This window comes from Cydia pomonella, chromosome 1 (assembly GCF_033807575.1).
Source record: "Cydia pomonella isolate Wapato2018A chromosome 1, ilCydPomo1, whole genome shotgun sequence".
NCBI lineage: Eukaryota > Metazoa > Arthropoda > Insecta > Lepidoptera > Tortricidae > Cydia > Cydia pomonella.
In genome coordinates, this window is record NC_084703.1 from 48,919,009 (window position 1) to 48,946,057 (window position 27,049).

The 27,049-nt window shown below is 38.6% G+C and overlaps 1 protein-coding gene across 1 annotated transcript in view; it reads right to left on the reverse strand.

The window, feature by feature from the left end:
- The window catches only part of LOC133529293 (protein crumbs), a 200,344-nt gene that overhangs the window by 98,748 nt on the left and 74,547 nt on the right, over positions 1-27,049 (reverse strand). Inside the window, exons 3-5 of the mRNA XM_061866993.1 lie at positions 10,764-10,975; positions 2,971-3,154; positions 1,081-1,180 (exon numbers count right to left, since the gene is read on the reverse strand). Coding sequence (XP_061722977.1) covers positions 1,081-1,180; positions 2,971-3,154; positions 10,764-10,975 — 496 coding nt within the window. The remainder of the gene's footprint in view (positions 1-1,080; positions 1,181-2,970; positions 3,155-10,763; positions 10,976-27,049) is intronic.

Consider the following 27,049-nt stretch of genomic DNA (forward strand, 5'->3'; position numbering starts at 1 on the left):
AGAAGGCATAAGGCTGCCAGGTATTATAAAAAATTGAACCCAATACTCAATACATTTATTGCACATAATGGTAAAATACAGGTGGTAATCTTAATTCTATGTTCTCACATTATGTACCCTGTTGGGCGCAGCAAATATGGAGAAAGGCACTATGTAATCTAATATTATTTTATGTACATTAACTATATTTTTAAAACTTATCATTTAAAAAATCATTTAAGGAGTAGTAATTTTTAGAAATCAGTAGCTCTTTTAGTTTTCTAATAAAGGTAGTCTCAGATTTTTCGTCTTTCAAACTTTCTGGTAATGAATTATAATTTGTTATGGACATTACAAGAGGTCCAGCCGAGTGCAGCTTAAGCCGTGAGGATGGCAATTGTAATTTATTTTTGTACCGCATGTTACGATTTTTTACCGCATCTTCCAGTTTGGTGTAAAATTCAGGATATTTACGGACAAACTTACACATTTCCAAGATGTAGATGCATGGAAGTGTAAGTGTCTGATGAGTTTCTTTTGCGCTATGAATAGGCTCGGTGCGTCTGTGCTATTAGCCCATAATAAAGAAGAACCCTTTGAAATAAAGTTCAAATTAAGGTGGGAGATATATTCCCTGCTATATACAGGCTTAAGCATGCATCACGAGATGGACCAAACTCAGCATAATAAACAGACAACACATAAAAGTACATTAACACATTACTGAAATAAATATTTACGAAAGAAAAGAAATAAAAAAAGTCATACAAAGGCACATGGAGAAAAACATGTTTGTTTTGTGTTTACATTTACACAAAACACCGTGAGGAAACCGGACTAATCCCAACCAGGCCTAGTTTACCCTCTGGGTTGGAAGGTCATATGGCAGTCGCTTTCGTAAAAACTAGTGCCTACGCCAAATCTTGGGATTAGCTGTCAAGCGGACCCCAGGCTCCCATGAGCCGTGCCAATATGCCGGGACAACGCGAGGAAGAAGAGAAGATTTACACAAAACAACTGTATATAAATCTGGTTTTCCATGAACGCGACCATATCATCTGTCAACGCTTGCTGCAGCTAGCGGCAGTTTATATATCTTACTTGTCAAGTCTGGAGATGCAGGTCCCATGCCGCATGCAAGGCTCGTTGTAGCAGCGGTCCCGGGGCAAGTGCTGTTGCACGTCTTCTTGTCGCACGGTGCCTGCGACAAAATTAACGATTAAGGATGACTCACGCTAGACCAGGCCGGGGCTTCCGGCGCTTCGTTTTCCATGGAAAGCACCACGTGAACACCGTTCAGCCGTCATAGAAAATGACGTGTCGGACGCCTCGGCCCGGGCCCGGGCCGGTCTAGCGCGATTCATCTTTTAAAAGGGTCACGATACGCACGCTTTCAGCGTCCACGTTGAACGCTGACGCCGACATAAACACGTACACAGAAAGAAAATCTTCAATCAAGAACCAGTTAGCGGAGCGACCACGTTGCTCACAAATAAATATCTGGACACGCTTCTATTTTCGAGGCATTAGTGTGTTCAGATATTTTTGAGCACCTCGGCCGCTTCGATATAATCTGATGGTGAATGTAACTTCCAATATATATATTCACTGTAAATATGGTTAATAGAATAGCTACCAGCATATGAAAATAGATTTCTACTGGGTAAGTATATTAATATTTTATTAAAATGCAGCAGGCATTCAAAGCACCCTATTCTACATTTCAGCTACACGGAATTTGTACATTTTAAAAACCATTGTTGCTTTGCTGTCACTAAAGAACAGGCTTTTGAGGAGTTGAATAATTAATTTTGTTCAGCAAGTGACGCTCTAAATATATGCCTCGGAAATAAATGCCTCGACCTCACTGTCCAAGGCCCTAGATCGCGCTGCCGCGGTAGGCCTAAGAAGCGCTGGCTGGACGTAGTGTTAGCGGACATGGGAGAGAACAACCTCACACCTGAGGATGCCGAAGACCGGGCGAAGTGTAGAAGATGGAGTAGGAAAGCGGACCCTGACGCTAGGCCGGGAAAACCGCCACTGTTTCAGTCAAATTCTTTAATGAAACGAGTGATGGAATAAACGTTTTTGAAATCAGAACGTCACCATTAAAGTATTCAAAAATGTTTTACTATTAGTAACCTATTATGAAACCAAAACTTCAGCGTAGGATGTAATTCAAATTAGTATTGTTTCCAATCTGACTCCACAACACAGGCATAGCCTAGTGTGGCAGTCATAGGTTAAGGAAATCTTGTAAAATTTTTGGTAAATAAACTATTTTTATTTTTATATTCGATAATTAATAAATTAGGCTTGTATATGTCGTGGCCAGATCTTAGATTACATAATTTCATGATGTGGCAATCATTTCATGAAATGATCCGTTGGACACATGATGAAAAAGTCAAACCTAACCTAAATACATCATGAAGTAATTAATTCTGAAATAGCATACATGTATAATTCTTTAATCTTGTTGTTTAATCGCTTACCTGAGAAATGTTTTTAGCACATATTAGTTGAATAAGAGAAAACATAATAGAAGTTACTTACAATTAGGAGAAACCATAAACATCTAAATCCACAGCGCAGGCTTCGTCAAAAGCATAGGTACTAAACATAATCCGCAACAAACTTCGTCCAATCTACATAAGTGATAATCCGCCACAAACTTCGTCCAATCTACATAAGTGATAATCCGCAATAAACTTCGTCCAATCTACATAAGTGATAATCCGCAACAAACTTCGTCCAATCTACACAAGTGATAATCCGCAACAAACTTCGTCCAATCTACATAAGTGATAATCCGCAACAAACTTCGTCCAATCTACATAAGTGATAATCCGCAACAAACTTCGTCCAATCTACATAAGTGATAATCCGCAATAAACTTCGTCCAATCTACATAAGTGATAATCCGCCACAGACTTGGTCATAAATGTAGGTACAACGTAACATGTATAATTAACAATGACATGTACTCACAGTTGTTCGTGAGGGGGCATTCCCCAAACTCCACGTTCCTCAGCTGGGCGCTGGCGTGGAACTCCAGCTGCGGGCCCTCGTGAATGCAACCGACGAACACGTTGCCGACCAGCACCTCGGCGCCGTCCGCCTGCAGGTTGCCGGGGGACAGCAGCGACGGGTTCAACGTGCGGTTAGATATCACCTGGAAGGAACATACTTGTTGAGAGGCCAATGGTCAATTTTAGTTTTTATATTGAATTAAAATTCGTTTTGATCACACTAGAATCACACGGAAATAAGACTATATTTAAGGGCAGACTCCAAAGAAAATCATAAAAGGTCATGTAAATAACATTCTTACGCAATTTGACTAAGCCCCACAGTAAGCTCAATATGGCTTATGTTGTGGGTAAACAGACGATAAATACAGAATGGGCAAATAAGTGATACACTTTGTTTTTAAATTTTAATTCCATTAAGTGAACATTTTATTAAATATTCTTTCATAAATATATTCTTCATGGTTGGCAATTGTATACGGAAGATATTTCTGTCAATTGTCTACATCTAGAAGCTAGCATTTTTTTCTCAAATGTTTGTGTTGTTTATAACACCATGTTTGCTTGATTAATTTCGAGAAACAGTGACAATGGTTGGCACCAAAATTCCTCAATTTTGCAGCTCCTGACTTATTTCTATCTAAAATTACGTATCTGTACTAACAAGCTCATGAATATTAAGCAGTTGAAACACACAATTTTACTAAAATAAAGCCGAAAATTTGCGAAAGTATGTTGATAATTGCGATATTAGCTAGACACTGGAATAATCTGCATGTAATTAATTAATAGGCAGAATTTTAACCATTATTAATATGTATTTTGTGATTATACGTAACGCTAAAATGTACCTTTTGTATAGGATTTAAATTTAATTTTAATATTTTAATCATTTTTTTTAATTTACGTTATTTTAATCATTTTATTGTAATATGGATCATTTGTTATCTGTAATAAAGAATTGAATTGAATTAAGGGCTTACAGTTTTACATTTACTTGCTGTTAGAGGTGGACATATGTCAGACATTATGTTCCGCATGTATTTGACCCTAAATAATATGTTTTAAAAATAATACTCAATAATCTTTGAACTTAATATAGTTCAAATTTAAAAACAAAATACTTCTAATTTTCCCAACCTGTATAATATATAAATACCTAAATACATAGAAAACACCAATGACACGGAAATAAATATCTGTGCTCATTACACTAATAAATGCCTAAGGGCATTCAAACCCAGAACCATCGGCTTCATAGGCAGGGGTTTAAAGTTGGCTCGATCACGAAAACATATCTCATTTTCATGTATTTTCGGTTGTACGAGTATATCGTTACATTCGTTACCCTGCATATCATAACAGTATAATGTTAATATAAAATAACTAATGTTATAGTCGAGGGATCGACAAGCAAAATTTTAAACAGAAGTATATTTTCAGAGTTATTGAAATAAAAGGTAAAACTCCGTAAAGGCAATATCTGGCAGCCGTATTATGGATGGTTTTATCCACTGATAAAATAACCGTCACTTTTTAACATCGCGGAATTGAAAGCGAAGGACACCGTTTTATCACGCTGTCACGTAGACAATAACGACCATATGAACGACGATACTGCACAGACGTATAATAAGTAGTTTAATTTCATTAGTATTAACAATTTCACACAACTCGGAATACTTTCGTTTTGCTATTTGTTAAAAAGTTTTTATTTAGATTTATTTTTTCTCAAGCGGATACGCCTGCGAGCGATAATAGAAGTTGATTAACAAAGAAAAAAAAAGCGGCCAAGTGCGAGTCGGACTCGCGCATGAAGGGTTCCGTACCATTTAAGACGTATTAAAAAAAAATCTACTTGCTAGATCTTGTTCAACATTTTACCACTTTGGACACACATTTTACCACTTTGGAACTGTCTCTCGCGCAAACTATTCAGTTTAGAAAAAAATGATGTTAGGAACCTAAATATCATTTTTGAAGACCTATCCATAGATACCCCACACGTATGGGTTTGATGAAAAAAAATTTTTTTTAATTTATTGACGTATTAAAAAAAAACTATTCACTAGATCTCGTTCAAACCAATTTTCGGTGGAAGTTTGCATGGTAATGTATATCATATATTTTTTTTAGATTTTTCATTCTGTTATTTTAGAAGTTACAGGGGGGGGGGACACACATTTTTTCACTTTGGAAGTGTCTCTCGCGCAAACTATTCAGTTTAGAAAAAAATTATATTAGAAACCTAAATATCATTTTTGAAGACCTATCCATAGATACCCCACACGTATGGGTTTGATGAAAAAAAATTTTTTTTCAAATTTTTATGACGTATTAAAAAAAACTACTTACTAGATCTCGTTCGAACCAATTTTCGGTGGAAGTTTGCATGGCAATGTATATCATATATTTTTTTTAGATTTTTCATTCTGTTATTTTAGAAGTTACAGGGGGGGGGACACACATTTTTTCACTTTGGAAGTGTCTCTCGCGCAAACTATTCAGTTTAGAAAAAAATTATATTAGAAACCTAAATATCATTTTTGAAGACCTATCCATAGATACCCCACACGTATGGGTTTGATGAAAAAATTTTTTTTTTTAAATTTTTATGACGTATTAAAAAAAAACTACTTACTAGATCTCGTTCGAACCAATTTTCGGTGGAAGTTTGCATGGCAATGTATATCATATATTTTTTTTAGATTTTTCATTCTGTTATTTTAGAAGTTACGGGGGGGGGGACACACTTTTTACCACTTTGGAAGTGTCTCTCGCGCAAACTTTTCAGTTTAGAAAAAAATGATATTAGAAACCTCAATATCATTTTTAAAGACCTATCCATAGATACCCCACACGTATGAGTTTGATGAAAAAAGATTTTTTGAGTTTCAGTTCTAAGTATGGGGAACCCCCAAAATTTATTGTTTTTTTTTCTATTTTTGTGTGAACATCATAATGCGGTTCATAGAATACATCTACTTACCAAGTTTGAACAGTATAGCTTTTATAGTTTCGGAAAAAAGTGGCTGTGACAGAATCGGACAGACAGACGGACATGACGAATCTATAAGGGTTCCGTTTTTTGCCATTTGGCTACGGAACCCTAAAAATGGAAAAATTCACCGCCTCCGGTCCGACCACCAGTCCGATAGCTCTTACACAACTGAGTTATGGAAGCTTACAAGAAATTTTCTTTCTTTATTTTCCATTCCCTTCTTCCTTTTAACGCATTATGGAATTATTAATAGAATCACGGATTAGCAAAATAATATTTTTGTTATAATTTATCGGCCTTGGGAGGCGCATAACGACCTTTACCTAAAACGTCTATTTTAAAAATCGCAAGTTCGAGTGTGGCCGTAGGCGGTAAAATTTTCCATTTTGCCTGTTATATAAAATGATTAGTTTCTTTACGATTTTTTGCATCAAATAAGCTTTAAAGCTCCATTGAGACAGTTCAAGAACTTGCATCCAATATTCGATATCATTACAGAGTACAATGAATAGCATACAAGTTCGTTGGACCGTCTAAAATGTCTAAATAGGGCTTTACGCATCTGACTTTATCACTTTAGACATGGTTACCTGCGAGACAGATTGTTATCAACTCTGGGGAAACCGAAGTTCGCAAATTGCGGGGATCTTTCTCATTTACTCTCACTAAAGCTTAATTAGAGTAACAGAGAAAAATGCCCGCAAATTGACGAGGCGCGTGACGCGGCGAGCGGGACCCGGGCGGCAAGCGTCCGCCGCTGTCGTCCACAAGATTCATCGTCCACAAGTCTACATTTTGACCGCACCGCCCGCCATCCCGCTCGCCGCGCTGCGCGCCGTCTGCGTCCGCGGCCAGACTGAACTTTGACCATAAGAATTGTGTCGAGTTGGGAAACTGTGGTCCCGGGTTGCTTTGAAATCTGAATCCACCGTTTTCCGAAAACTCCAAACCTCTTGTGTCGAAGGATGGTCCATATGACAGTTCATTTTTATATGAACTATAAGGTAAAAAACTTAAGTAAGTCACCTGTTGTATGTAGTTGTGACGTGTTCGAATAGACAATACATGTTTAAAAGACACACACAAACAAAACAAATGTCTATTCGTACAATATAATGTGACGTCACAATATTTTGTTAGAGGCGTTTCAATCGTCGAGTGCGACCGTCAGACTTTAACTCTCATTTCTGACCTTTGTGTTGCTTAAATGCCATGAGTCCTAGACATTTGATCCTCAGGAAAATCAAGATCGATTGACATTATTTACAAATAAAAAACCGGCCAAGAGCATGTCGGGCCACGCTCAGTGTAGGGTTCCGTAGTTACTCTTCCGTCATAATAAGCTAAACTGGAGCTTAAAGTATAGTAAATTGTTAACCAAGGGATGAAACGGTACCTTTCACCCGAGTTAAACAAATAGGCAAATTTCCATAATCAGTACCTAATTAAAGTAAGTCTTTTTACTATGAAGGGGAAACTTTTTGCGATAACTCAAAAACAGCTAAACTTATCATGTCCTCTATAGTTTTCATTTAATGTATTTCTTAAGCTCTACTTCCACGATTTTTTTCATATTTTTTGGATGTATGGTTCAAAAGTTACAGGGGGGGGGACACTTTTTTTTTTCTTTCGGAGCGATTATCTCCGAATATATTCACTTTATCAAAAAATGTTTGTTGAAGACCCCTATTAGTTTTGAAAGACCTTTCTAACGATACGCCATACTTAGGGTTGAAGCGAAAAAAACATTTCACCCCCAATTTACGTGTAGGGGGGGTACCCTAAAAAAAAATTTTAGATTTTATTGTACGTCTTTGTCGGCTTTATTGATTTATATATCCATGCCAAATTTCAGATTTCTAGCACTAACGACCACGGAGCAAAGCCTCGGACAGACAGACAGACAGACAGACAGACAGACAGACAGACAGACAGACAGACAACAGACAGACGGACATGGCGAAACTATAAGGGTTCCTAGTTGACTACGGAACCCTAAAAACTGTCAAGTAGCCAATTAAGTACTTCATATTGAGGTCTCTTTGTGCTTGCTGGTTTTTACATAGGTTATTTAAATGGTAAAAATATTGCGTAAGGCGTTACGAAATTGGTACCTAGTAAGTTTTTTTTAAATATCCGTCATGTGCACAAAAATTAAAGACGTAGGAACTTAATTTTGTGCATTTAAATGTGAAATATGTTAAAGAACGTATACAAGAATATTTTGGTAATAAGTCAATCAGTATAAGCGAAACGATACGGTCCCTTTCTACATCTCTTCATATAAATATGTACAACAAAATATGAAAGAACACTCAGGCAGAAAAGTAAAATTCAAAATGCAATGGCTAAAACCCTTTGTTATGAGAATATTGAGAACATTAATTTGACGTAACTTGTGACCGAAGAGCCAGCTCAGCGGCGTCCTCGCACAACGCGCATTGCGATACAACGAGAAAATGCCGCCAGCATGCTTGGTACAATGCCTCAGGGGCCTATTTTTAATCCTTTGTATATATTGACGACCGGTCTGGCCTAGTGGGTAGTGACCCTGCCTATGAAGCCGATGGTCCCGGGTTCAAATCCTGGTAAGGGCATTTATTCGTGTGATGAGCATGGATATTTGTTCCTGAGTCATGGGTGTTTTCTATGTATTTAAGTACCTATTTATAAATATTTATATATTATATATATCGTTGTCTAAGTACCCTCAACACAAGCCTTATTGAGCTTACTGTGGGACTTAGTCAATTTGTGTAATAATGTGCTATAATATTTATTTATTATTTATTTATTTATATCCATTATGATTGTATACTGTTATTGTAAATAATAAAATTTAAAATTTATTGCACGATGAAAGTACAAATAGCGGACTTAATGCCTCAAAGCATTCTATACCAGTCCACCATAGGGCACAGAAATTGTCTAACGTGGGTGCAGTGGAAAATACATATCGACAACACAACAACAATTAGCAATTTAGAATATTTCGTATTTTCAGAGTAAGTAAATAAAAATACACGAATACTTACACACCTACACGTACTTACACCCCCACACACCCAATTAGCTTTCTTTAGGCTAAGATTATATAATAAGTGCTTCAATAAATAATATTTACCTAATATATTCATATTTTTAGTTTATGTAATCATAAATGTTATTCTATTCCATTGTTTATGTAACCTTGAGACTATTATTTTTGAGACTTGAGACTATTATCTATCTATCTATTATGTAATTTCGCGCATAGCTAATTTATATTTTATTTTTCACCACACCAACTGGTAAATGCCCTCTTGATTGTTCGAAAACTAATGAGAAAGTTGCACTTTATCCACATGTGGGGCAAAGTAATCAGATACATATTTTGAGTTGTTTCCTTATGACAGCTGGTAGAAATGACTTAAATGATGACTTTGAATGATATTTTTTTTATTACATTCATTTGGATTATATGTGACATTATGAAAAGGGACCTTATTGTCGGTAGCGCCTACGCCATTATCAACGATGCTCCCATATAATGAACTACCGCGCTACGCAGTGCGGCGTAAGCGCCATCGACAATAAGGTCCCTTTTCATAGATAATGTCACATATTTGGTTTGATTTTTTTGGTATTTCATAGTTAGTATTTTCCTCGTGTTGGTGTGGTGAAAATATTTTTTTAATTCCCTACGAGACAGGCAAAATTATGATAATGTGGAGGACCGCGCAAAATCTCTACTATCTTCAGTTTCCTCTCTGGATATGAACATTATGTTAACAATATGTTAACACAGTTTGATGTATTTCAACCACAGCCATTCGTTCGATTTTTTTCATTTATACATTTGTATGTAATAAAAAAATAAAAAAAGTGTGAAACTAAATATACATCATAATGTAAAAATATTTTCCAAAAAGCGCTGGTGGCCTAGCGGTAAGAGCGTGCGACTTGCAATCCGGAGGTCGCGGGTTCAAACCCCGGCTCGTACCAATGAGTTTTTCGGAACTTATGTACGAAATATCATTTGATATTTACCAGTCGCTTTTCGGTGAAGGAAAACATCGTGAGGAAACCGGACTAATCCCAACAAGGCCTAGTTTACCCTCTGGGTTGGAAGGGCAGATGGCAGTCGCTTTCGTAAAAACTAGTGCCTACGCCAAATCTTGGGATTAGTTGTCAAGCGGATCCCAGGCTCCCATGAGCCGTGGCAAAATGCCGGGACAACGCGAGGAAGAAGACTGTAAAAATATTTTCCAAAATGTAAATATCCGGAGAACAAAATGGGGAGTAAGTTTACAGCAGTGGATTTTTCGATTTATTCCTTAATTTTAAGCATTGTAATTAATTGCGTAACTATATTTGTGATGTTATTTATGAAAAGGGACTTTATTGTCGGTCGCGCTTATGCCATTATCAACGATGCTCCCAGTGCAGCGTAAGCGCCATCGACAATATGGTACCCTTTTCATAGATAATGTCACATTTTTTTACAGTGAAGCACCTTAACCTTTGACTATGTCGCCCTTGAGATGCTGCGACGCCGGGTTGGCCTGTTGTCCAGGGTGCTCCGGTTCATGCTCTGCTGCTGTCCAGGCCGGACCTAGGACACCACGGCCTTACTTGTGACTGACCTTGGACTCCCTGTCAACCTCGAGATGCAGCGACGGTGGGTTGGCCTGTTGTCCAGGGTGCTCCGGTTCATGCTCTGCTGCTGTCCAGGCCAAACCTAGGACACCATGGCCTTACTTGTGACTGACCTTGGACTCCCTGTCGACCTCGAGATGCAGCGAAGGCGGGTTGGCCTGGTAGTTGAGAGCGACCCAGTGCCACTTGTTGTCTAGAGTGCTCCTGTTCATAGCCTGCTCGCGCTGCTGCTGTCCTGGCCTAACCCAGGACACCACGACCTGCTTCAGGAGCGCGGTCACGTGGAGAGTGTAGCCGGCGAAACGTTGGGAGAACAGCTCTCCTCCTGTGAAACAAGGAAATATATTAACAATTTTAATCGAAGAAGACTTTGACAATAGCTTGAGGATTACTAAATAACTTTTTGTGTAAGTGAATATTTTCGCAAACTAGTAAGATATAAATAGGTATTATTATGAAAATTATATTTTTAGCATTTTTAATTATTTGACAAAGTCAAGCAACTCTACTTAATAAAGCGAAACATGGAATATGTGTCATTGTCATTATCTATGAAAAGGGACCTAATTGTCGATGGCGCTTACGCCGCACTGCGTAGCGCGGCGTAGTTTATAATATGGGAGCATAATGTCACATATTCCAGCCTTTAGAATAATAATACATGAAATGAACATAAATAACAATGTGTCCAATTAATATAAATACTATCGTGAAAGGCGTGGAAGTATTTTGGCAAAATCGGCTTTAGAGATCATCGTACTTTTGTTTTATTCTTTAGATTATATTTGAATCTCTTGGCTGAATGAGTCAGTCGTTTTCAAAAACCTGACATTCAATACACCAAGTTGTTAAACGTTGAGTGAATCTAGTTCATTAACTAACGGCCTAGGCTACAAACTCGATGACGGCGTTTAATGAAATGGCCACTAATTAGCTGGCAAATTTAACCAGATAGCTGTAATATATATACCAATATGGAATACACACATTACACGCATTCCATTTCGTTTTGATTCTGCGTAAACCTACCTGACTGCGCCAGTGACCTGAACAGCAGGAAATTCAAATGAACGCGAATTATTCGCGATTGGTAGTGGAATTAGCACATCGATGCCAATCACACGCCCGCGCCGATAATTCCATCCAAGTATGGAATTTCAGTTTGCGAAGCCATTCTTGGGAACTAGGGTAATCGTATTTCCGTTTAAAGATATTATTTCTCAAAAAAGAATAACAATTATTAATATTAATATTATTAGTGTGTTGCCATAACTCATGCTATTTACAGTAAAAAAAAAAGTTCAACGAATCAATAAATAGAAGACTTCATTTGTTTTCCTCGCTCAGCGCGTTTTAGGTCTCCCTCTGTGTAAAGGAGCCCACTGATTACCAGTTCGCCGGACGATATCGGCCAAGACAATACAAGCTAAGGCACGCGTCGTCGTGAATGACACGATTGTATATAATGTTTACCCAGTAGAGCTCTGATGATCGGCTCTTTATCATTTGTCACCATGTCTGTCACGTATGTAAGTGCGAAAGTGACGGGCATAGTGACAAGTGATAAAAATGGCACTGCAGGTATTGAATAGAATAGAATAGAATTATATTTATTCAGACAACACATCAATTATTACAAAGAAGATAATACATTAACAACAACAAGAATAAAAAAAACAGTGGAAGTTGAATAGTACAGAACAGATAAGGATGTGAGGCTGAAATGGTCTCCACTCAGCATTGCGGTTGGCACGACTAAACGTTGTCAACGGCGCTGGTTTTCTGTGGAGCCTGTGAGGTGAGAGGAACGGTATACTGCGCGACTTGTGTGACAGATAATAATAAATAATCAGTTATCAATAGGCAATATCAAATAAAAATACTTATAAATAACAGCTATTAAGGTACACATATTATATTGGCCGTTGTTTTTACAATTATTGCTATGTTTTTTCATGTCACTCTAAATGTTTTATTGACTTGTAAAAGAGCCCTTGAGGCCTATTTAGCAGTTTTTACAAGCTTTTATTTGGTTTCACCTGTCCCGTTGTCTGACTGTCGGTCTGTAATCAAATTTTGCAAGTTAAATTTGACCCACTTCCCGGTTTCCAATGAAGCTGAAAATTTGCATACATATGTAAGTCGGGTGACAGTGTAATATTATGGTACCATTGAGCTGATCTGATGATGGAGACAGGAGGTAGCCACAGGAACTCTGTGATAAAACAACGCAACCTAATTTGTGTTTAGGGTTTTTAGAATTGTCTCGATGAGTATTAGTTGCCTGTGGAAAGAAAGGTTCAGTCAGCGATAAAAGCTTGTACCAAAAATGTTCTTTTTTTACTAATTTTTTTTTTCCGAGTGGTATCCGTGAGATTTGTAAATGCTTGCCCGTGGCGAGCCCCTGTATTTCTGCTCTCCAGCCTATACCTACGTCCCGCTTTGCTATTCAAACTTCAAAGACGTTTAATCCTTGAGCAGCAAGCCTAAGCCTTTTGTGCGTCGGGATTTGTAACGCGTTGCCTCCGAACCGAACACACAATGGAAACCAGTGCTGTTATTTCTGAGTATTCGTGTATTGTACCGTTGGTTCTTTTGAAGTGAAAACTTCTTTAGCGGCGCTGTGCACTTTTTGTGATGGGGAAAAAATGTTAAACTCGCGTCAGGGGTCACGTGACCGTCCGATTGAAAATCCGTAAGACGGACGGAAAATTCGTAAGACGGACGGAAAATTCGTGACGTGCAAATTGAATGTAATCGAGGTCTGGTTAATTTTGAAAGATCGTATCTCATTCAAGTGTGATATTTTATTTTATTCATAATCAAAATGCTGTCATAACTTCATAACGGTTAAAAAGGTTTAATCTTTGTTAATTGTGTTGTATGGTATCTTTGTGTTGTTGGGTGTCCATGATTGTAGATACTCAAATTTTTCCTTACCAAAAAGTTAAATAACAGAAAAGAAGCGTGATTGTTTTACTTAATACGAGTATGATGGTGAACGATTCATTAACATTTACTGATTGTGTAGGCTGTAGTCCTGCTCACGTCTCATGAATTACTCTGTATATGTTATATAAATATTATAAATAAATAAATAAATATTATAGAACATTATTACACAAATTGACTAAGTCCCACAGTAAGCTCAATAAGGCTTTTTTATTAACACTAAAATTCGCATTTCAAAATATCTCTCACACTAAAAGTTATTTACGTAGGTATAATAGAGAATTATGTCTTTTTTATAAAACTGCTACTCAATTTCTCCAAAATATCAAAAATGCACAACGTTACTCGTAATCTTCAAGTTTTCACTTCTGCCGGCAATCCCGGAGTGCAACTCGATTTTTTTTTTGCTTAGTTGGTCGCCGTGGAGCGCTAATACTATGTACGAACTATGTCCAATAAATGTGCCCCTGAGGCGCAGAACATACGCAATGCAACAAAATTAAAAACACGTTTTAACATTCCTGACAATATACCAGAAACAACCTACGTAATTTGGTCGGATCCATTGTTACCCACCATAAAAACGGTGGGCAACGAAAAACGTCTACATCACTTAGGACTTTTTATAAGTCGGCAGGAAGGAACAGTGACTATATGACAAGGACAAACAATAATAGCGCTTTCTCTACTACTCCTACTGAAAGTTCCATAAGAGCATCTCGTTCGGTCATTTTATTTGTTTTCTAGTTGTACGAGTATACCGCAATCCAGCAAGGAATTCGTATAGGAGGTGTAGACACTTACTGCTCGCTCTACAGAGTTCGTCAAAGGCGCCTAGCCTTTCAGAGATTGCATATACTCGTACTTGAGAATTTGCCGTGGCCCGATGGTCTAGTGGTCAGGCCGTTAGCCGCACGCTGAAGACGCCAGCACGATGCCGGCCTCGGCCACCGGAGGGCCTCGTCCTTTTTTCTTTACTTTTTCTTAAATATATAATAATCTATTTCAGTTTACAATGCTCCGTCCAGTTAGTGATATGTGTGTGGTAAAAAATACTAGTAAGTATTAGCTGTAATCTGTAGAGTCCGACCGAAGAATCGGTTTCGGCCAGTTTCGGCCAAAAACTCATGTGTTGGCCGTAGTTTCGGTTTCGGCCGGGCCGAGATTTACGAAATGGTACTTCTTACTATGAAACTAAACTATGTGACAAAGACCAAAAGTTGGGGAAGAAGTAGGACAACAATAATAGTATACTGATTTATGTCTACAGATATTAATTGGTTTATTGAAAAACATAATTCCCTTAATGAGGCACGCCAGTGGCGTCGCCACTGGACAGTCAACCCAGTCTTAATATGTGTATAAGAGAGGTTTTTTGTCATTTGCTCAACGATTTTAACATGTCTACAAAAAGAACTGCCTCGCTAGTGAATAGGATGCGGAGCAGCTCTAACGGCATCCTGAAAATGTTTGTAGGAAAGCCTGATTCTCCCATGCACAAACATATTAATAAATTAATGATCATGGGTAGTTTAATTGCGTGAAATTTAATTTTGAATTTTAATTTAATTTAGTTATTTTATTGTGAATTTTAAGTTAATTTACTTATAATATTGAGAATTTCAATTTAATTAATTTATTTATTTTTAAATATTAACAATAGATTTTATGTCACTATGTACCTAACCCCAATGGATCCAAGTTAGTTATCTAAATTAAGAAAATTTATTAAAAAGTTCGGTTGGCAGGAATGACACTCATGGACAAAGTACCGAACCGTTACATCAGAGGCTCGTTCAAAATAAGACCCATACAGGACAAGCTAACAGAAACACGACTCCGATGGTATGGGCATGTCATGAGAAGGCCGGAGGACCACATGACTAGAAAGGTGCTCGAATGTATGAAAGAACCGAAAAAGAGTGGACGACCCCGACTTACATGGATTTCCGTAGTTAAGAAAGACCTAGAGAATAAGAATATAGACCCAACGACGACCCGGAACAGATATAACTGGAGAAAATTGATTAGGAGAGCCGACCCCAAATAAAAATGGGATAAGGCCAGAAGAAGAAGAAGAAGATTAAAAAGTTTCGGTTGTCGCCCTAAACTAGAGCCAAAGCCGAACCTTCGGTTTCGGTTTCGACAAAAAACCATCGGTCGAACACTAGTCTGGTAATCTGATTGCACAAAAGGCCACGTGCGACTGTGTGATACGAGTTAGTGGGCGTATACTTCGAGCCTTAGTCATTGCAGCGCTGTCGGTACGAATGTATGCATTGTATATACAGTAGTTGACCATGAATTCCATTTTACTTGCCTGATGTAAAAAAAATTGGCATATAAAATATTTTTTCTATCCGTGAGACACCGGGGCGGGTCGTTGGTATGCTATGCTATTACTACGAGTATGTCATCATTCGCTTGCCCTTATCCCATTCATTTGGGGTCGGCGCAGCATGTCTTTTCCTTCCTTATCCTATCTTTCTGTAACCCGTCATCTCATCGTTCACTCGCGTTCGTTTCATGTCATCTCTCACACAATCCATCCACCGTTTCCTAGGTTTTCCTCTGCCGTTCCATCCCTCCACATTCATTCGTAATACCTTTCTCGTCACAAGACTTTCATCCCTCCGCATCACATGCCCATACCACGCTAGGCGATTCGCTCTTACTTTATCTATTATGGGTGCAACTTTCAGGCTTCCTCTTATATACTCATTCCTTATCCTATCCATTCTTATAACACCACACATCCATCTTAACATTCTCATTTCCGCTACGTGCAATCTCTTTTCATCCGTCACTTTTAGGGCCCAACACTCTGATCCATACATGCTATTACTATGTAACGATACAAATGCCCAAAATAGGAAATTCGAAACGAGTGACGATAAATTAAAACACGGCGGAAGCGAGTGTTTTAAATCGGCACTAGTTGCAAATTACCTATTCGCACCTGTATTATACAACGTTTTACAGAACCTACATATAGCCCTTTAAATTGTCGACATAGTTACGTAATGTGTTCATTATCGCACTAGTGCGGTAATGTCACCATATCTTACTGTAAATAATTGTTACATAATAATATTTGCTGTGACTTATTTTTCAAGTGTTTTTCTAAAAAGACAACGATGTAAGCTTTATAATACGTCTTACCGATTTCGATTAAAAATTAAAAATCTTGAGCTATCAAAACACCACATATTGCTATATTATGTAGGGTCAAGGCGGAAACAGTGGCTCGACCACACAAATATCGCTCTATACTGTAGCACCCTCGCTTGTAAGAATAGCCATTGTTGGATTACTCAATGTTTGTGCTGTACTATATAGCAGGGAAGCCACCGCTCACGGGAGCCCGGGGTCCGCTTGGCAAATAATCCCAAAAATTTGCAGTTTTTACGAAAGCTAGTGCCATCTGACCTTCCAACCCAGAGGGTAAACTAGGCCTTATTGGGATTAGTCCGGTTTCCTCAAGTTTTCCTTCACCGGAAAGCGACTGGTAAATATCAAATGATATTTCGTACATATGATCCGAAAATATCATTGGTACAGTCACGTCTGAAAATATCAATACGAAAAAAGTGTATACATATTTTTGTCACTTTTTTCGACTTACGAGCCGGGGTTCGAACCCGCGACCTCCGGAGTCCGGATTGCAAGTCGCACGCTCTTACCGCTAGGCCACCAGTGTTTCATAAACTAAATATTATAGTATATTTAATCTTTTTTTTTGATACCCCATACATGTATGTGCAATGCATAGGTATATTCAGTATTCAGGTTTTTGGGTAGGTAGTTTGATATTATTACGCAACCAACTGGTTAGGATTTTGCTGACCTAAACTATCATGCGTCTATGTCTCTTTACTTGCTCTTTTCGTATCAATGTGTGTGTAATTGGCTGAGGAAAGCCAGTTTATGGAGGGTATAGGTATGGAGAACATCAAAAAACCTTAAATAGGTAGCGCCACAATACATCGCGAACAAATTTTAGACTTAGGTAAAAAAATACAAATCACCGACAGCGCACTTCACTCCGTCAATAACGTCTAAGTCATGTCCTTGTGCTACCCATGCGCTACCGGAGAGATTATGAACTGTTATTTACAGCTGTAGTAGCAAGTTTAGCGAAAATTCTTCCATAAGAGATTGTTCTCCTTACCTCTACCGTGCAATTCACTCCGTCAATAACGTCTTAGTTCATGTCATGGTCTTGTGCTACCCTAGCGCTACGGGAGAGATTATGAACTGTTATTTACAGCTGTAGTAGTAAGTTCAGCAAGAATTCTTCCATAAGAGATTTTTCTCCTTACCTCTACAGCGCACTTCACTCCGTCAATAACGTCTAAGTTCATGTCATGTCTTTGTGCTACCCTAGCGCTACGGGAGAGATTATGAACTGTTATTTACAGCTGTAGTAGCAAGTTTAACAAGAATTCTTCCATAGGAGATTTTTCTCCTTACCTCTACAGCGCACTTCACTCCGTCAATAACGTCTAAGTTCATGTCATGTCTTTGTGCTACCCTAGCGCTACCGGAGAGATTATGAACTGTTATTTACAGCTGTAGTAGCAAGTTTAGCAAGAATTCTTCCATAGGAGATTGTTCTCCTTACCTCTACAGCGCACTTCACTTCGTCAATAACGTCTAAGTTCATGTCATGTCTTTGTGCTACCCTAGCGCTACCGGAGAGATTATGAACTGTTATTTACAGCTGTAGTAGCAAGTTTAACAAGAATTCTTCCATAAGAGATTGTTCTCCTTACCTCTACAGCGCACTTCACTCCATCAATAACGTCTTAGTTCATGTCATGGTCTTGTGCTACCCTAGCGCTACGGGAGAGATTATGAACTGTTATTTACAGCTGTAGTAGTAAGTTCAGCAAGAATTCTTCCATAAGAGATTTTTCTCCTTACCTCTACAGCGCACTTCACTCCGTCAATAACGTCTAAGTTCATGTCATGTCTTTGTGCTACCCTAGCGCTACGGGAGAGATTATGAACTGTTATTTACAGCTGTAGTAGCAAGTTTAGCAAGAATTCTTCCATAAGAGATTGTTTCTCTATAAGTCACTCGGTGTGTATGAAAATATTTTGACGTAACCATGGCAAAGAGCAGACGAACAATTATAATGTCGGAGTGACAGACTGGAAGGATCCACTCCACTGATCATCGACGTAAAAGGTAAAAAGATAGCTGTAGCCCCTCTTGCATGTAGTTGTGTACAGTTGACAAACACGCGGTAAATAGATCACTGATAGTCCAAGATCCCAGAGCCGCCAGACCTTAATTATTTTCTCATGAATAAAATGTATGGGATAATATACTGTTAGTATGTACTTTTCCCCCTTATTCATAAACGTGTACTAAAGTTACGATGCCGCTGATCATCGTTTGTCCCTTTCCATCATACCAATACGTCGGAAAGGGACAAACGATGATCAGCGGCATCGTAACTTTAGTACACGTTTATGAATAAGGGGGTTAACGTCTGCATACTTGCTATATTGGCCCGGTTTGTCCGGTACAAGGTGCTAAAGGTTGGTAGAAATATTACTAAATTTTCTTAATATTCTCATGGCTGATGGCTATGTATGTTTTTGGAAATATTGTTAAAAATTGATAGTCAACATTGCCAGACCATTTCCTCCGGCGTTAACTTATACCAGAAGTTTTACAACTATCGAAAAGATATTGTGATGCTCAGGGAACTATTACATTTTGTAAGTAGCCAGACCAATTGAAGGAGCGTCCCTCTTTAACTAACATCGTTAGAAAAAGACGGGTAGTCTATCTCGCCGCGAGGTACTGTCGCGCCAGTCATGTGCTAGTCACACATTAACTTTACACTTCTTAGTCAAGTAAATAATGAATTTGCAAACTATACGTAATATTAAAAAATTCTAATATGGAACTTCTATTAATACACATTACTCACACAAGCAAAATGGCTTTATCCAATTTTTTTTACTTTATTACACATATAACTCACACGTCTCGCATTTAAAAAACGTGTTGAAGGACTCTGAGCACGATTACTTTCCACGAACTTCGCAGTAACAGTACATACACACAACAATAAGCTCCATACTTGATGTACTGAAGAAACTACAATGGCACTAAAGAGAATGGTTCCTGAGGAGACGCTCCCTGCCAGTGTGGATGAGGAGGATTTCGCACTGTCAGGACTCAGTGTGGTACCGCCTAGCCAGCTCAATCCGACTTCAAGCTACACCGAGTAGGGCGCCGTATGTGTCGCGTTTACATTATACCCCCACCACAGTATAAGCACCGTGCGCGTTGGAGGCTCTGCCATCTTGTGGTCGGAATCGGAATTGTATACATGTACATTTACACGTCACGTGTTTTGCCATCTTGTGGGCTACATCGGAACAATAAAAATCACATTTACGCTTCGCGCCAAAAATCTGACGGCTCCTGTGCTGCCTCCTACAGTTCATGCATGCTTCCTTATAGGAATAAGGAAGCTGTCTTTTTAGACCCAGTAGTCCAACTCCGAACATTTTATGATTCTCGTACGAAATTAAAAATCTCGGACTCAGGGCTGTGCCATGGCATTTCATTTATTTTTAAATTCCATGATTATTTTACCGGTACCAACATAGAATGATAAGTATTATATATGTATGTAGTAGGTACCTATGATCATTATACAAGGTGTTACAAAAATACTGACCATATATTTGAGAGCATAATTACATAGCATCATATTATGACAAGGAAAAAGTTAAAAGATTTTTAGCGTCAATTCAAAAACCCGACTGAAGCGCCACCTGTTATAAATCGGTGTACACTGCCGCCAGGGCTGCTGAAATGGTGGAGCACACCAGAAGGCCGGTTACACGCTGAAGGTGTTCCAGCTTCGATCGCGCCACTACGTGCACTTCAACTCTCTTGTGGTGCATGTGCAGCGACCGTTACAGGGGACCATCGAGTGCGCCGACTTGTGGCCGAAGGCACAGTCTATAAAATACACCGCCACGGCTGCTGAAGTGGTGGAGTATGCACACCAGAAGGCCGGTTACACGCTGAAGGTGTTCCAGCTTCGATCGCGCCACTACGTGCACTTCAACTTTCTTGTGGTGCGTGTGCAGCGACCGCTACAGGGGACCATCGAGTGCGCCGACTTGTGGCCGAAGGCACAGTCTATAAAACACACCGCCACGGCTGCTGAAGTGGTGGAGTATGCACACCAGAAGGCCGGTTACACGCTGAAGGTGTTCCAGCTTCGATCGCGCCACTACGTGCACTTAAACTCTCTTGTGGTGCGTGTGCAGCGACCGCTACAGGGGACCATCGAGTGCGCCGACTTGTGGCCGAAGGTAGTCTATAAAACACACCGCCACGGCTGCTGAAGTGGTGGAGTATGCACACCAGAAGGCCGGTTACACGCTGAAGGTGTTCCTGTTCGCTGTATATAATAATATTTAGTTATAGTACCTAGCTAATAAGAAAAAAATGCATGCTTCTTCTAGTAAAGCGTACGCATTTCAAATTACTGTCCACCTATGTTCATCACGACATTTTTGCAAACAAATATATCTTTATCTATACCGCTAGCTGGCGCGGGTGCCATTTCGATTTCAATTTATTTATTTATGCGTACATACACAGTTGTCATGGTTACATCATATCTCACAGCCTCGTCTGCTCAACATACCTCACAGCCTTTTTTGTAAAATTAAAACAGATTTTATTATAGGGATAAATCCGCACGTGGAGGGGATAGTTAAATAGCGTTACTCAGACTATTTTCGTTAACCCGCTCCATGCCCCCCGCACCCGCAGAGGACGCCCTTAAGGACAGAAAAATAAAATTTAAAAAGGAGATGCTAGCTTCACTAATCGGCTTTCAGCATCTCAAAAGATTCTATTCCTAGAAAACATTCCATTCGGTTTGTAATATTTAATAATTCTAAGCCGTAACGATTTATACAATATGCTTCAGCGTTTAAAGGACGAGGCAAGTCAAATAGGCTTAAATACTAATACTTGTAGCTCTGTGAGCTGTATACCTCGATAAGCTTAAAAAAAATATTTATTTGTTTTACAAGGGGGCAAAGTTGTTATTTGACCGCTCGTGCTAATATTGATACCCGAGCAAGCGAAACATTACAAAATTGAACCGCGAACGTAGCGAGTACTTAAGAAGTGGATAGATATAAGGGGAATATAGGGATTACATTCTCATAGAAAAGCAGTGATACTGCTCGCAATCCGACCAGTATGCCTACCACGAGTTTGATTGATACTGATATATTCGCTTATATGCCAGTACGAGCGAGATGCAAAGATGGTGTCAGTGTCAGAACTGTGTCAAGTTGTCATGGTAAGGCTACAGTTAACAATTACGAGCACGCAGGTGACTTTCAATGAGAACTTCCATACAGTCACAATCAGATATATCGGAGCGATCAAGGTGCTCTCAAATATTTATTTTTATTTTATTTTATTTTATTCGGAAACCAACAGCTTAAGTAAACTAAAACTAGGTTAACATAAATATGTATCAGGGAAGCCAATTACAGGTTTCCACAGACAGGATACAAAGGTAGTCATATTACAGGTTAGCACAAAATTAAAGACTTTACAAACGCCAAAACATGCTATGAGAAAAGAAAGAAGTAATTTGTTTCTTATTTAAATCAATAAATTAATAAATTATCATATCTGAACACGCCTCTATTATCGAGGCGTTAGAGTGCGTGTACAGATATTTTTCATGTCGGCCGCTCCGATATACGTGTTGCCTGTAACAGGAGCAAATAATTTAACTAAGGCTAAGAAGGCTATACTCTTCAAACTGACCAACATTTGTTCAGCAACTTTTCAAAATAACTTTAATTTTAATTTTTAGAACACTTTAAAGTGTATTCTAAGACGCAATGTATTGCATTTTGTTATGTTTAAAGGGTGCCAATCAACGTCAATTACACTAATAAATAAAAAAAAGAACTAATGACAGCGTACATTGAAGGTAACATTTAAATTGTATGAAAAATAGGAAATCTAAAGAATTCATAATTTAAAAAAATCGCTGAACAAATTTTGGTAAGTTTGAGGAGTACAGACCACACCCGGTATGAACTTACTGCCAAAACCTGTACAGTCAGCATCAAAAGTAGCGGATCAAACAAGGTTTCAAAAGTATCTACCGTTCTGTAACAGCTTAACAAAATGTGATGGTCCTATATGTGGAACCATTAAGACGGTATAAGATATACTTGTGAACGTACATTTTAAAGATTTATCTATATTTGGAAAAGTTATTCGGAATATCAGATACTTTTGGCGCGTTGTTTCATCCGCTACCATTGATGCTGACTGTACATGTGTAACTTGTGGAGCAACTTCACCAAAAAAACCCTTAGTGCTCTGCGTGTCCAGTACAACAACGCCTTCAGGGGTTTGGTAGCGCAGCCCTGGTGCTGCAGCGCGTCAGGAATGTTCGCCGAGCGGAGCACTGACTTCCACGCTGTGCTGCGAAAGAGGGTGTCGTCCCTGTGGGACCGCACCAACGCACTCCTAAAGGTGGTTGCGGATAAGGTAGATAGCCCTCTTATCACTCATTGCATGTCTCTGCATGTACGATCCAATGATCACTATTTTATTTAATCGTATGGCATAACATAATACAGAAGCATATAATAACCAATTTTTTTTAAATGTTAACACAAAGTATATGTTTGCATGCCAAATCATTGACGATCATAATGTAAATTCATATAGATTAACATAAGAATAATTTATACTGTAATTTATCGTTATGAAAATAAATAAATCTAAATCTTAGATCTAAAGACCAGTCAGCCATTTGATGACTTCGTCGCACAGGGAGATCAGGTCTTCTGGAGGACCGGCAGTATAGCGCAATATGGGGCAGTCTTCAATTATGTGCCGGATAGCCTGGGTTTCAGCAACGCGCTTGCGAGCGCTGCTGAGCGAGCTGCGAGCTCCGCGCTAAGCAGGAGAGTCCACCCATCCACAGCGGTGTTTATATTGAGCGCAACGTCCGTTGCCGGTACGAAGCCTGTTGAGTTTGCAATGGGGGACAACGGTTACTCGCGTCCGCAGGATTTACCTTAGATGCCCTGCCCGTGTCCCCTGGGTGGTGCTAAAGAGTAATCAACTTTGGCCGCTGCACTGCACTTTGTACTAAGAGCCTCGCAGCAAGTTAACAGAAGCGAATACTATAAAGAGATACACTATCACAATGAGCACTATACGTTTCACTAACAGGTATACATTTATATCATATTGTTACTAACATAATGTTGTAAACAAACATTTAGATACTTGGTGTCTGAAATATATTCATTTTCATTTTCACATCAGATGGCGAGTGTGCAAAGTGACGCATTTCTCTTGAACACAAACAGAGCCCGCGGAATTACAAAACACGGCTGCATTCTGATTCTATGAGCTGGGGCCGCGACAATAGTGATTAGGCGGGGACATCGGCCGAATAGCCGAATATTCGCCTATAGATTAGGCTTCTCGTCTTTGATAGAAATTGAGTTTATTCTGCACGCAGTACGTATTGAATTGCGGACATTGCGGTGTGATAGTTTCAGTCGTCATGTGTGTAAAAAAATATGTTGTAATATTTTTCTCATGTTTTTGTACCTACTATCTATGAATATAAAGGTAGTCTGAAAAATTATACTGATCTTAATAATTGATTACCTACTTGTAGTTTGTTACTTTTTTTACCGTTATCTACGGGTTAACGTACTATTCGGTATCCGGCCGGATACTATAACCACTATTCGGTATTCGGCCGAATAGCGAAATTGTGGCCGAATAGGCCGGATACAGAATAGTGGCCGAATATTCGTTGCATCTCTAATAGTGATTCATGTTCAGAGCATGCAGCTCGCCTCGCGCGGACTACACACGGACTGACAATCCGTGTATAATATTACTTTATCTGCATCCATACCATAACTTGCTTAAAGTGTGTTCAGAAACTAATAGCCTATATTAAAAAAACCTGTGTTTGTGGTTGCATCGTAATTTTTAGGGTTCCGTAGTCAACTAGGAACCCTTATAGTTTCGCCATGTCCGTCTGTCTGTCTGTCCGAGGCTTTGCTCCGTGGATATATAAAAAAAATAAAGCCGACAAAGTCGTACAATAAAATCTAAAAATTTAATTTTTTTGAGGGTACCTCCCATACACGTAAAGTGGGGGTGAATTTTTTTTTTGCTTCAACCCTACAGTGTGGGGTATCGTTGGAAAGGTCTTTCAAAACTAATAGGGGCCTCGAACAAACATTTTTTGATAAAGTGAATATGTTCGGAGATAATCGCTCCGAAACAAAAAAAAATGTGTCTCCCCCCTCTAACTTTTGAACCATAGGTCCAAAAAATCGTGAAAGTAGAGCTTAAGAAAGACATTAAATGAAAACTATAGCGGACATGATCAGTTCAGCTGTTTTTGAGTTATCGCAAAAAGTTTCCCCTTCATAGTAAAAAGACTTACTTTAATTAGGTACTGATTATGCAAATTTGCCTATTTGTTTAACTCGCGTGAAAGGTACCGTTTCATCCCTTGGTTAACAATTTACTATACTTTAAGCTCCAGTTTAGCTTATTGTGACGGAAGAGTAACTACGGAACCCTACACTGAGCGTGGCCCGACATGCTCTTGGCCGGTTTTTATTACTTTAAGGTATCGATAACATACTTTTTCATCAGACTTGCTCGAAAAAGATCTTATTTCATGCAGGTGTACTGAAGTTCTCCCTAGGGAGAACATCGATGACGTTACGGCGTTGTATCGCGGGGCCAACACACATACCCACCACGATACGACGTCGTCTCACGTTGCGGCGTCGTGCAACGTTACGGCGTTGTATCGCGGGGCCAACACACATACCCACGATACGACGTCGTATCCGCGATACGATCGAGATGAGGGCGACTTTCGGGACGCAAGCAAGCGCCGCATTTTTAGATTTTATTGTTTAAACAACAAAGTTGTTTCAGAAACCAGTGTGTGTTGTGTCGTTAACGATGCGTCACCTTAAGAGCCCATCAACGTGCTTAGTATGTTAGATATTTAAAAAAGGGGGCCGCTAGGTACTGTATTTTGTATTTAAGTACCTTTTGAATGCATCATAACAGTTTTTACGTTGCTGGATTCGTCAATCTAGGCGTCCAAAGTTAATACGGCCGTTTTTGTTTTGAGCAACATAAAAACTATTATGATGTATTCAAAAGGTACTTAAATACAAAATACAGTACCTAGCGGCCCCCTTTTTAAATATCTATCGTTAAATTTAAATAATCACAATTATTTAGCAGTGGCGCTAGTGAGCACGTTGATGGGCTCTTAATAAACAGTTGTATAAAAAATACTAGTCTAGACGTCTACCTATCCTACATGAAAAAAGCGGCCAAGTGCGAGTCGGACTCGCGCATGAAGGGTTCCGTACCATTTAAGACGTATTAAAAAAAAATCTACTTGCTAGATCTTGTTCAACATTTTACCACTTTGGACACACATTTTACCACTTTGGGACTGTCTCTCGCGCAAACTATTCAGTTTAGAAAAAAATGATGTTAGAAACCTAAATATCATTTTTGAAGACCTATCCATAGATACCCCACACGTATGGGTTTGATGAAAAAATTTTTTTTTTAATTTATTGACGTATTAAAAAAAAACTATTCACTAGATCTCGTTCAAACCAATTTTCGGTGGAAGTTTGCATGGTAATGTATATCATATATTTTTTTTAGATTTTTCATTCTGTTATTTTAGAAGTTACAGGGGGGGGGACACACATTTTTTCACTTTGGAAGTGTCTCTCGCGCAAACTATTCAGTTTAGAAAAAAATGATATTAGAAACCTAAATATCATTTTTGAAGACCTATCCATAGATACCCCACACGTATGGGTTTGATGAAATTTTTTTTTTTTTTTAATTTTTATGACGTATTAAAAAAAAACTACTTACTAGATCTCGTTCGAACCAATTTTCGGTGGAAGTTTGCATGGCAATGTATATCATATATTTTTTTTAGATTTTTCATTCTGTTATTTTAGAAGTTACAGGGGGGGGGACACACATTTTTTCACTTTGGAAGTGTCTCTCGCGCAAACTATTCAGTTTAGAAAAAAATGATATTAGAAACCTAAATATCATTTTTGAAGACCTATCCATAGATACCCCACACGTATGGGTTTGATGAAAATTTTTTTTTTTTTTTTAATTTTTATGACGTATTAAAAAAAAACTACTTACTAGATCTCGTTCGAACCAATTTTCGGTGGAAGTTTGCATGGCAATGTATATCATATATTTTTTTTAGATTTTTCATTCTGTTATTTTAGAAGTTACGGGGGGGGGGGGACACACTTTTTACCACTTTGGAAGTGTCTCTCGCGCAAACTTTTCAGTTTAGAAAAA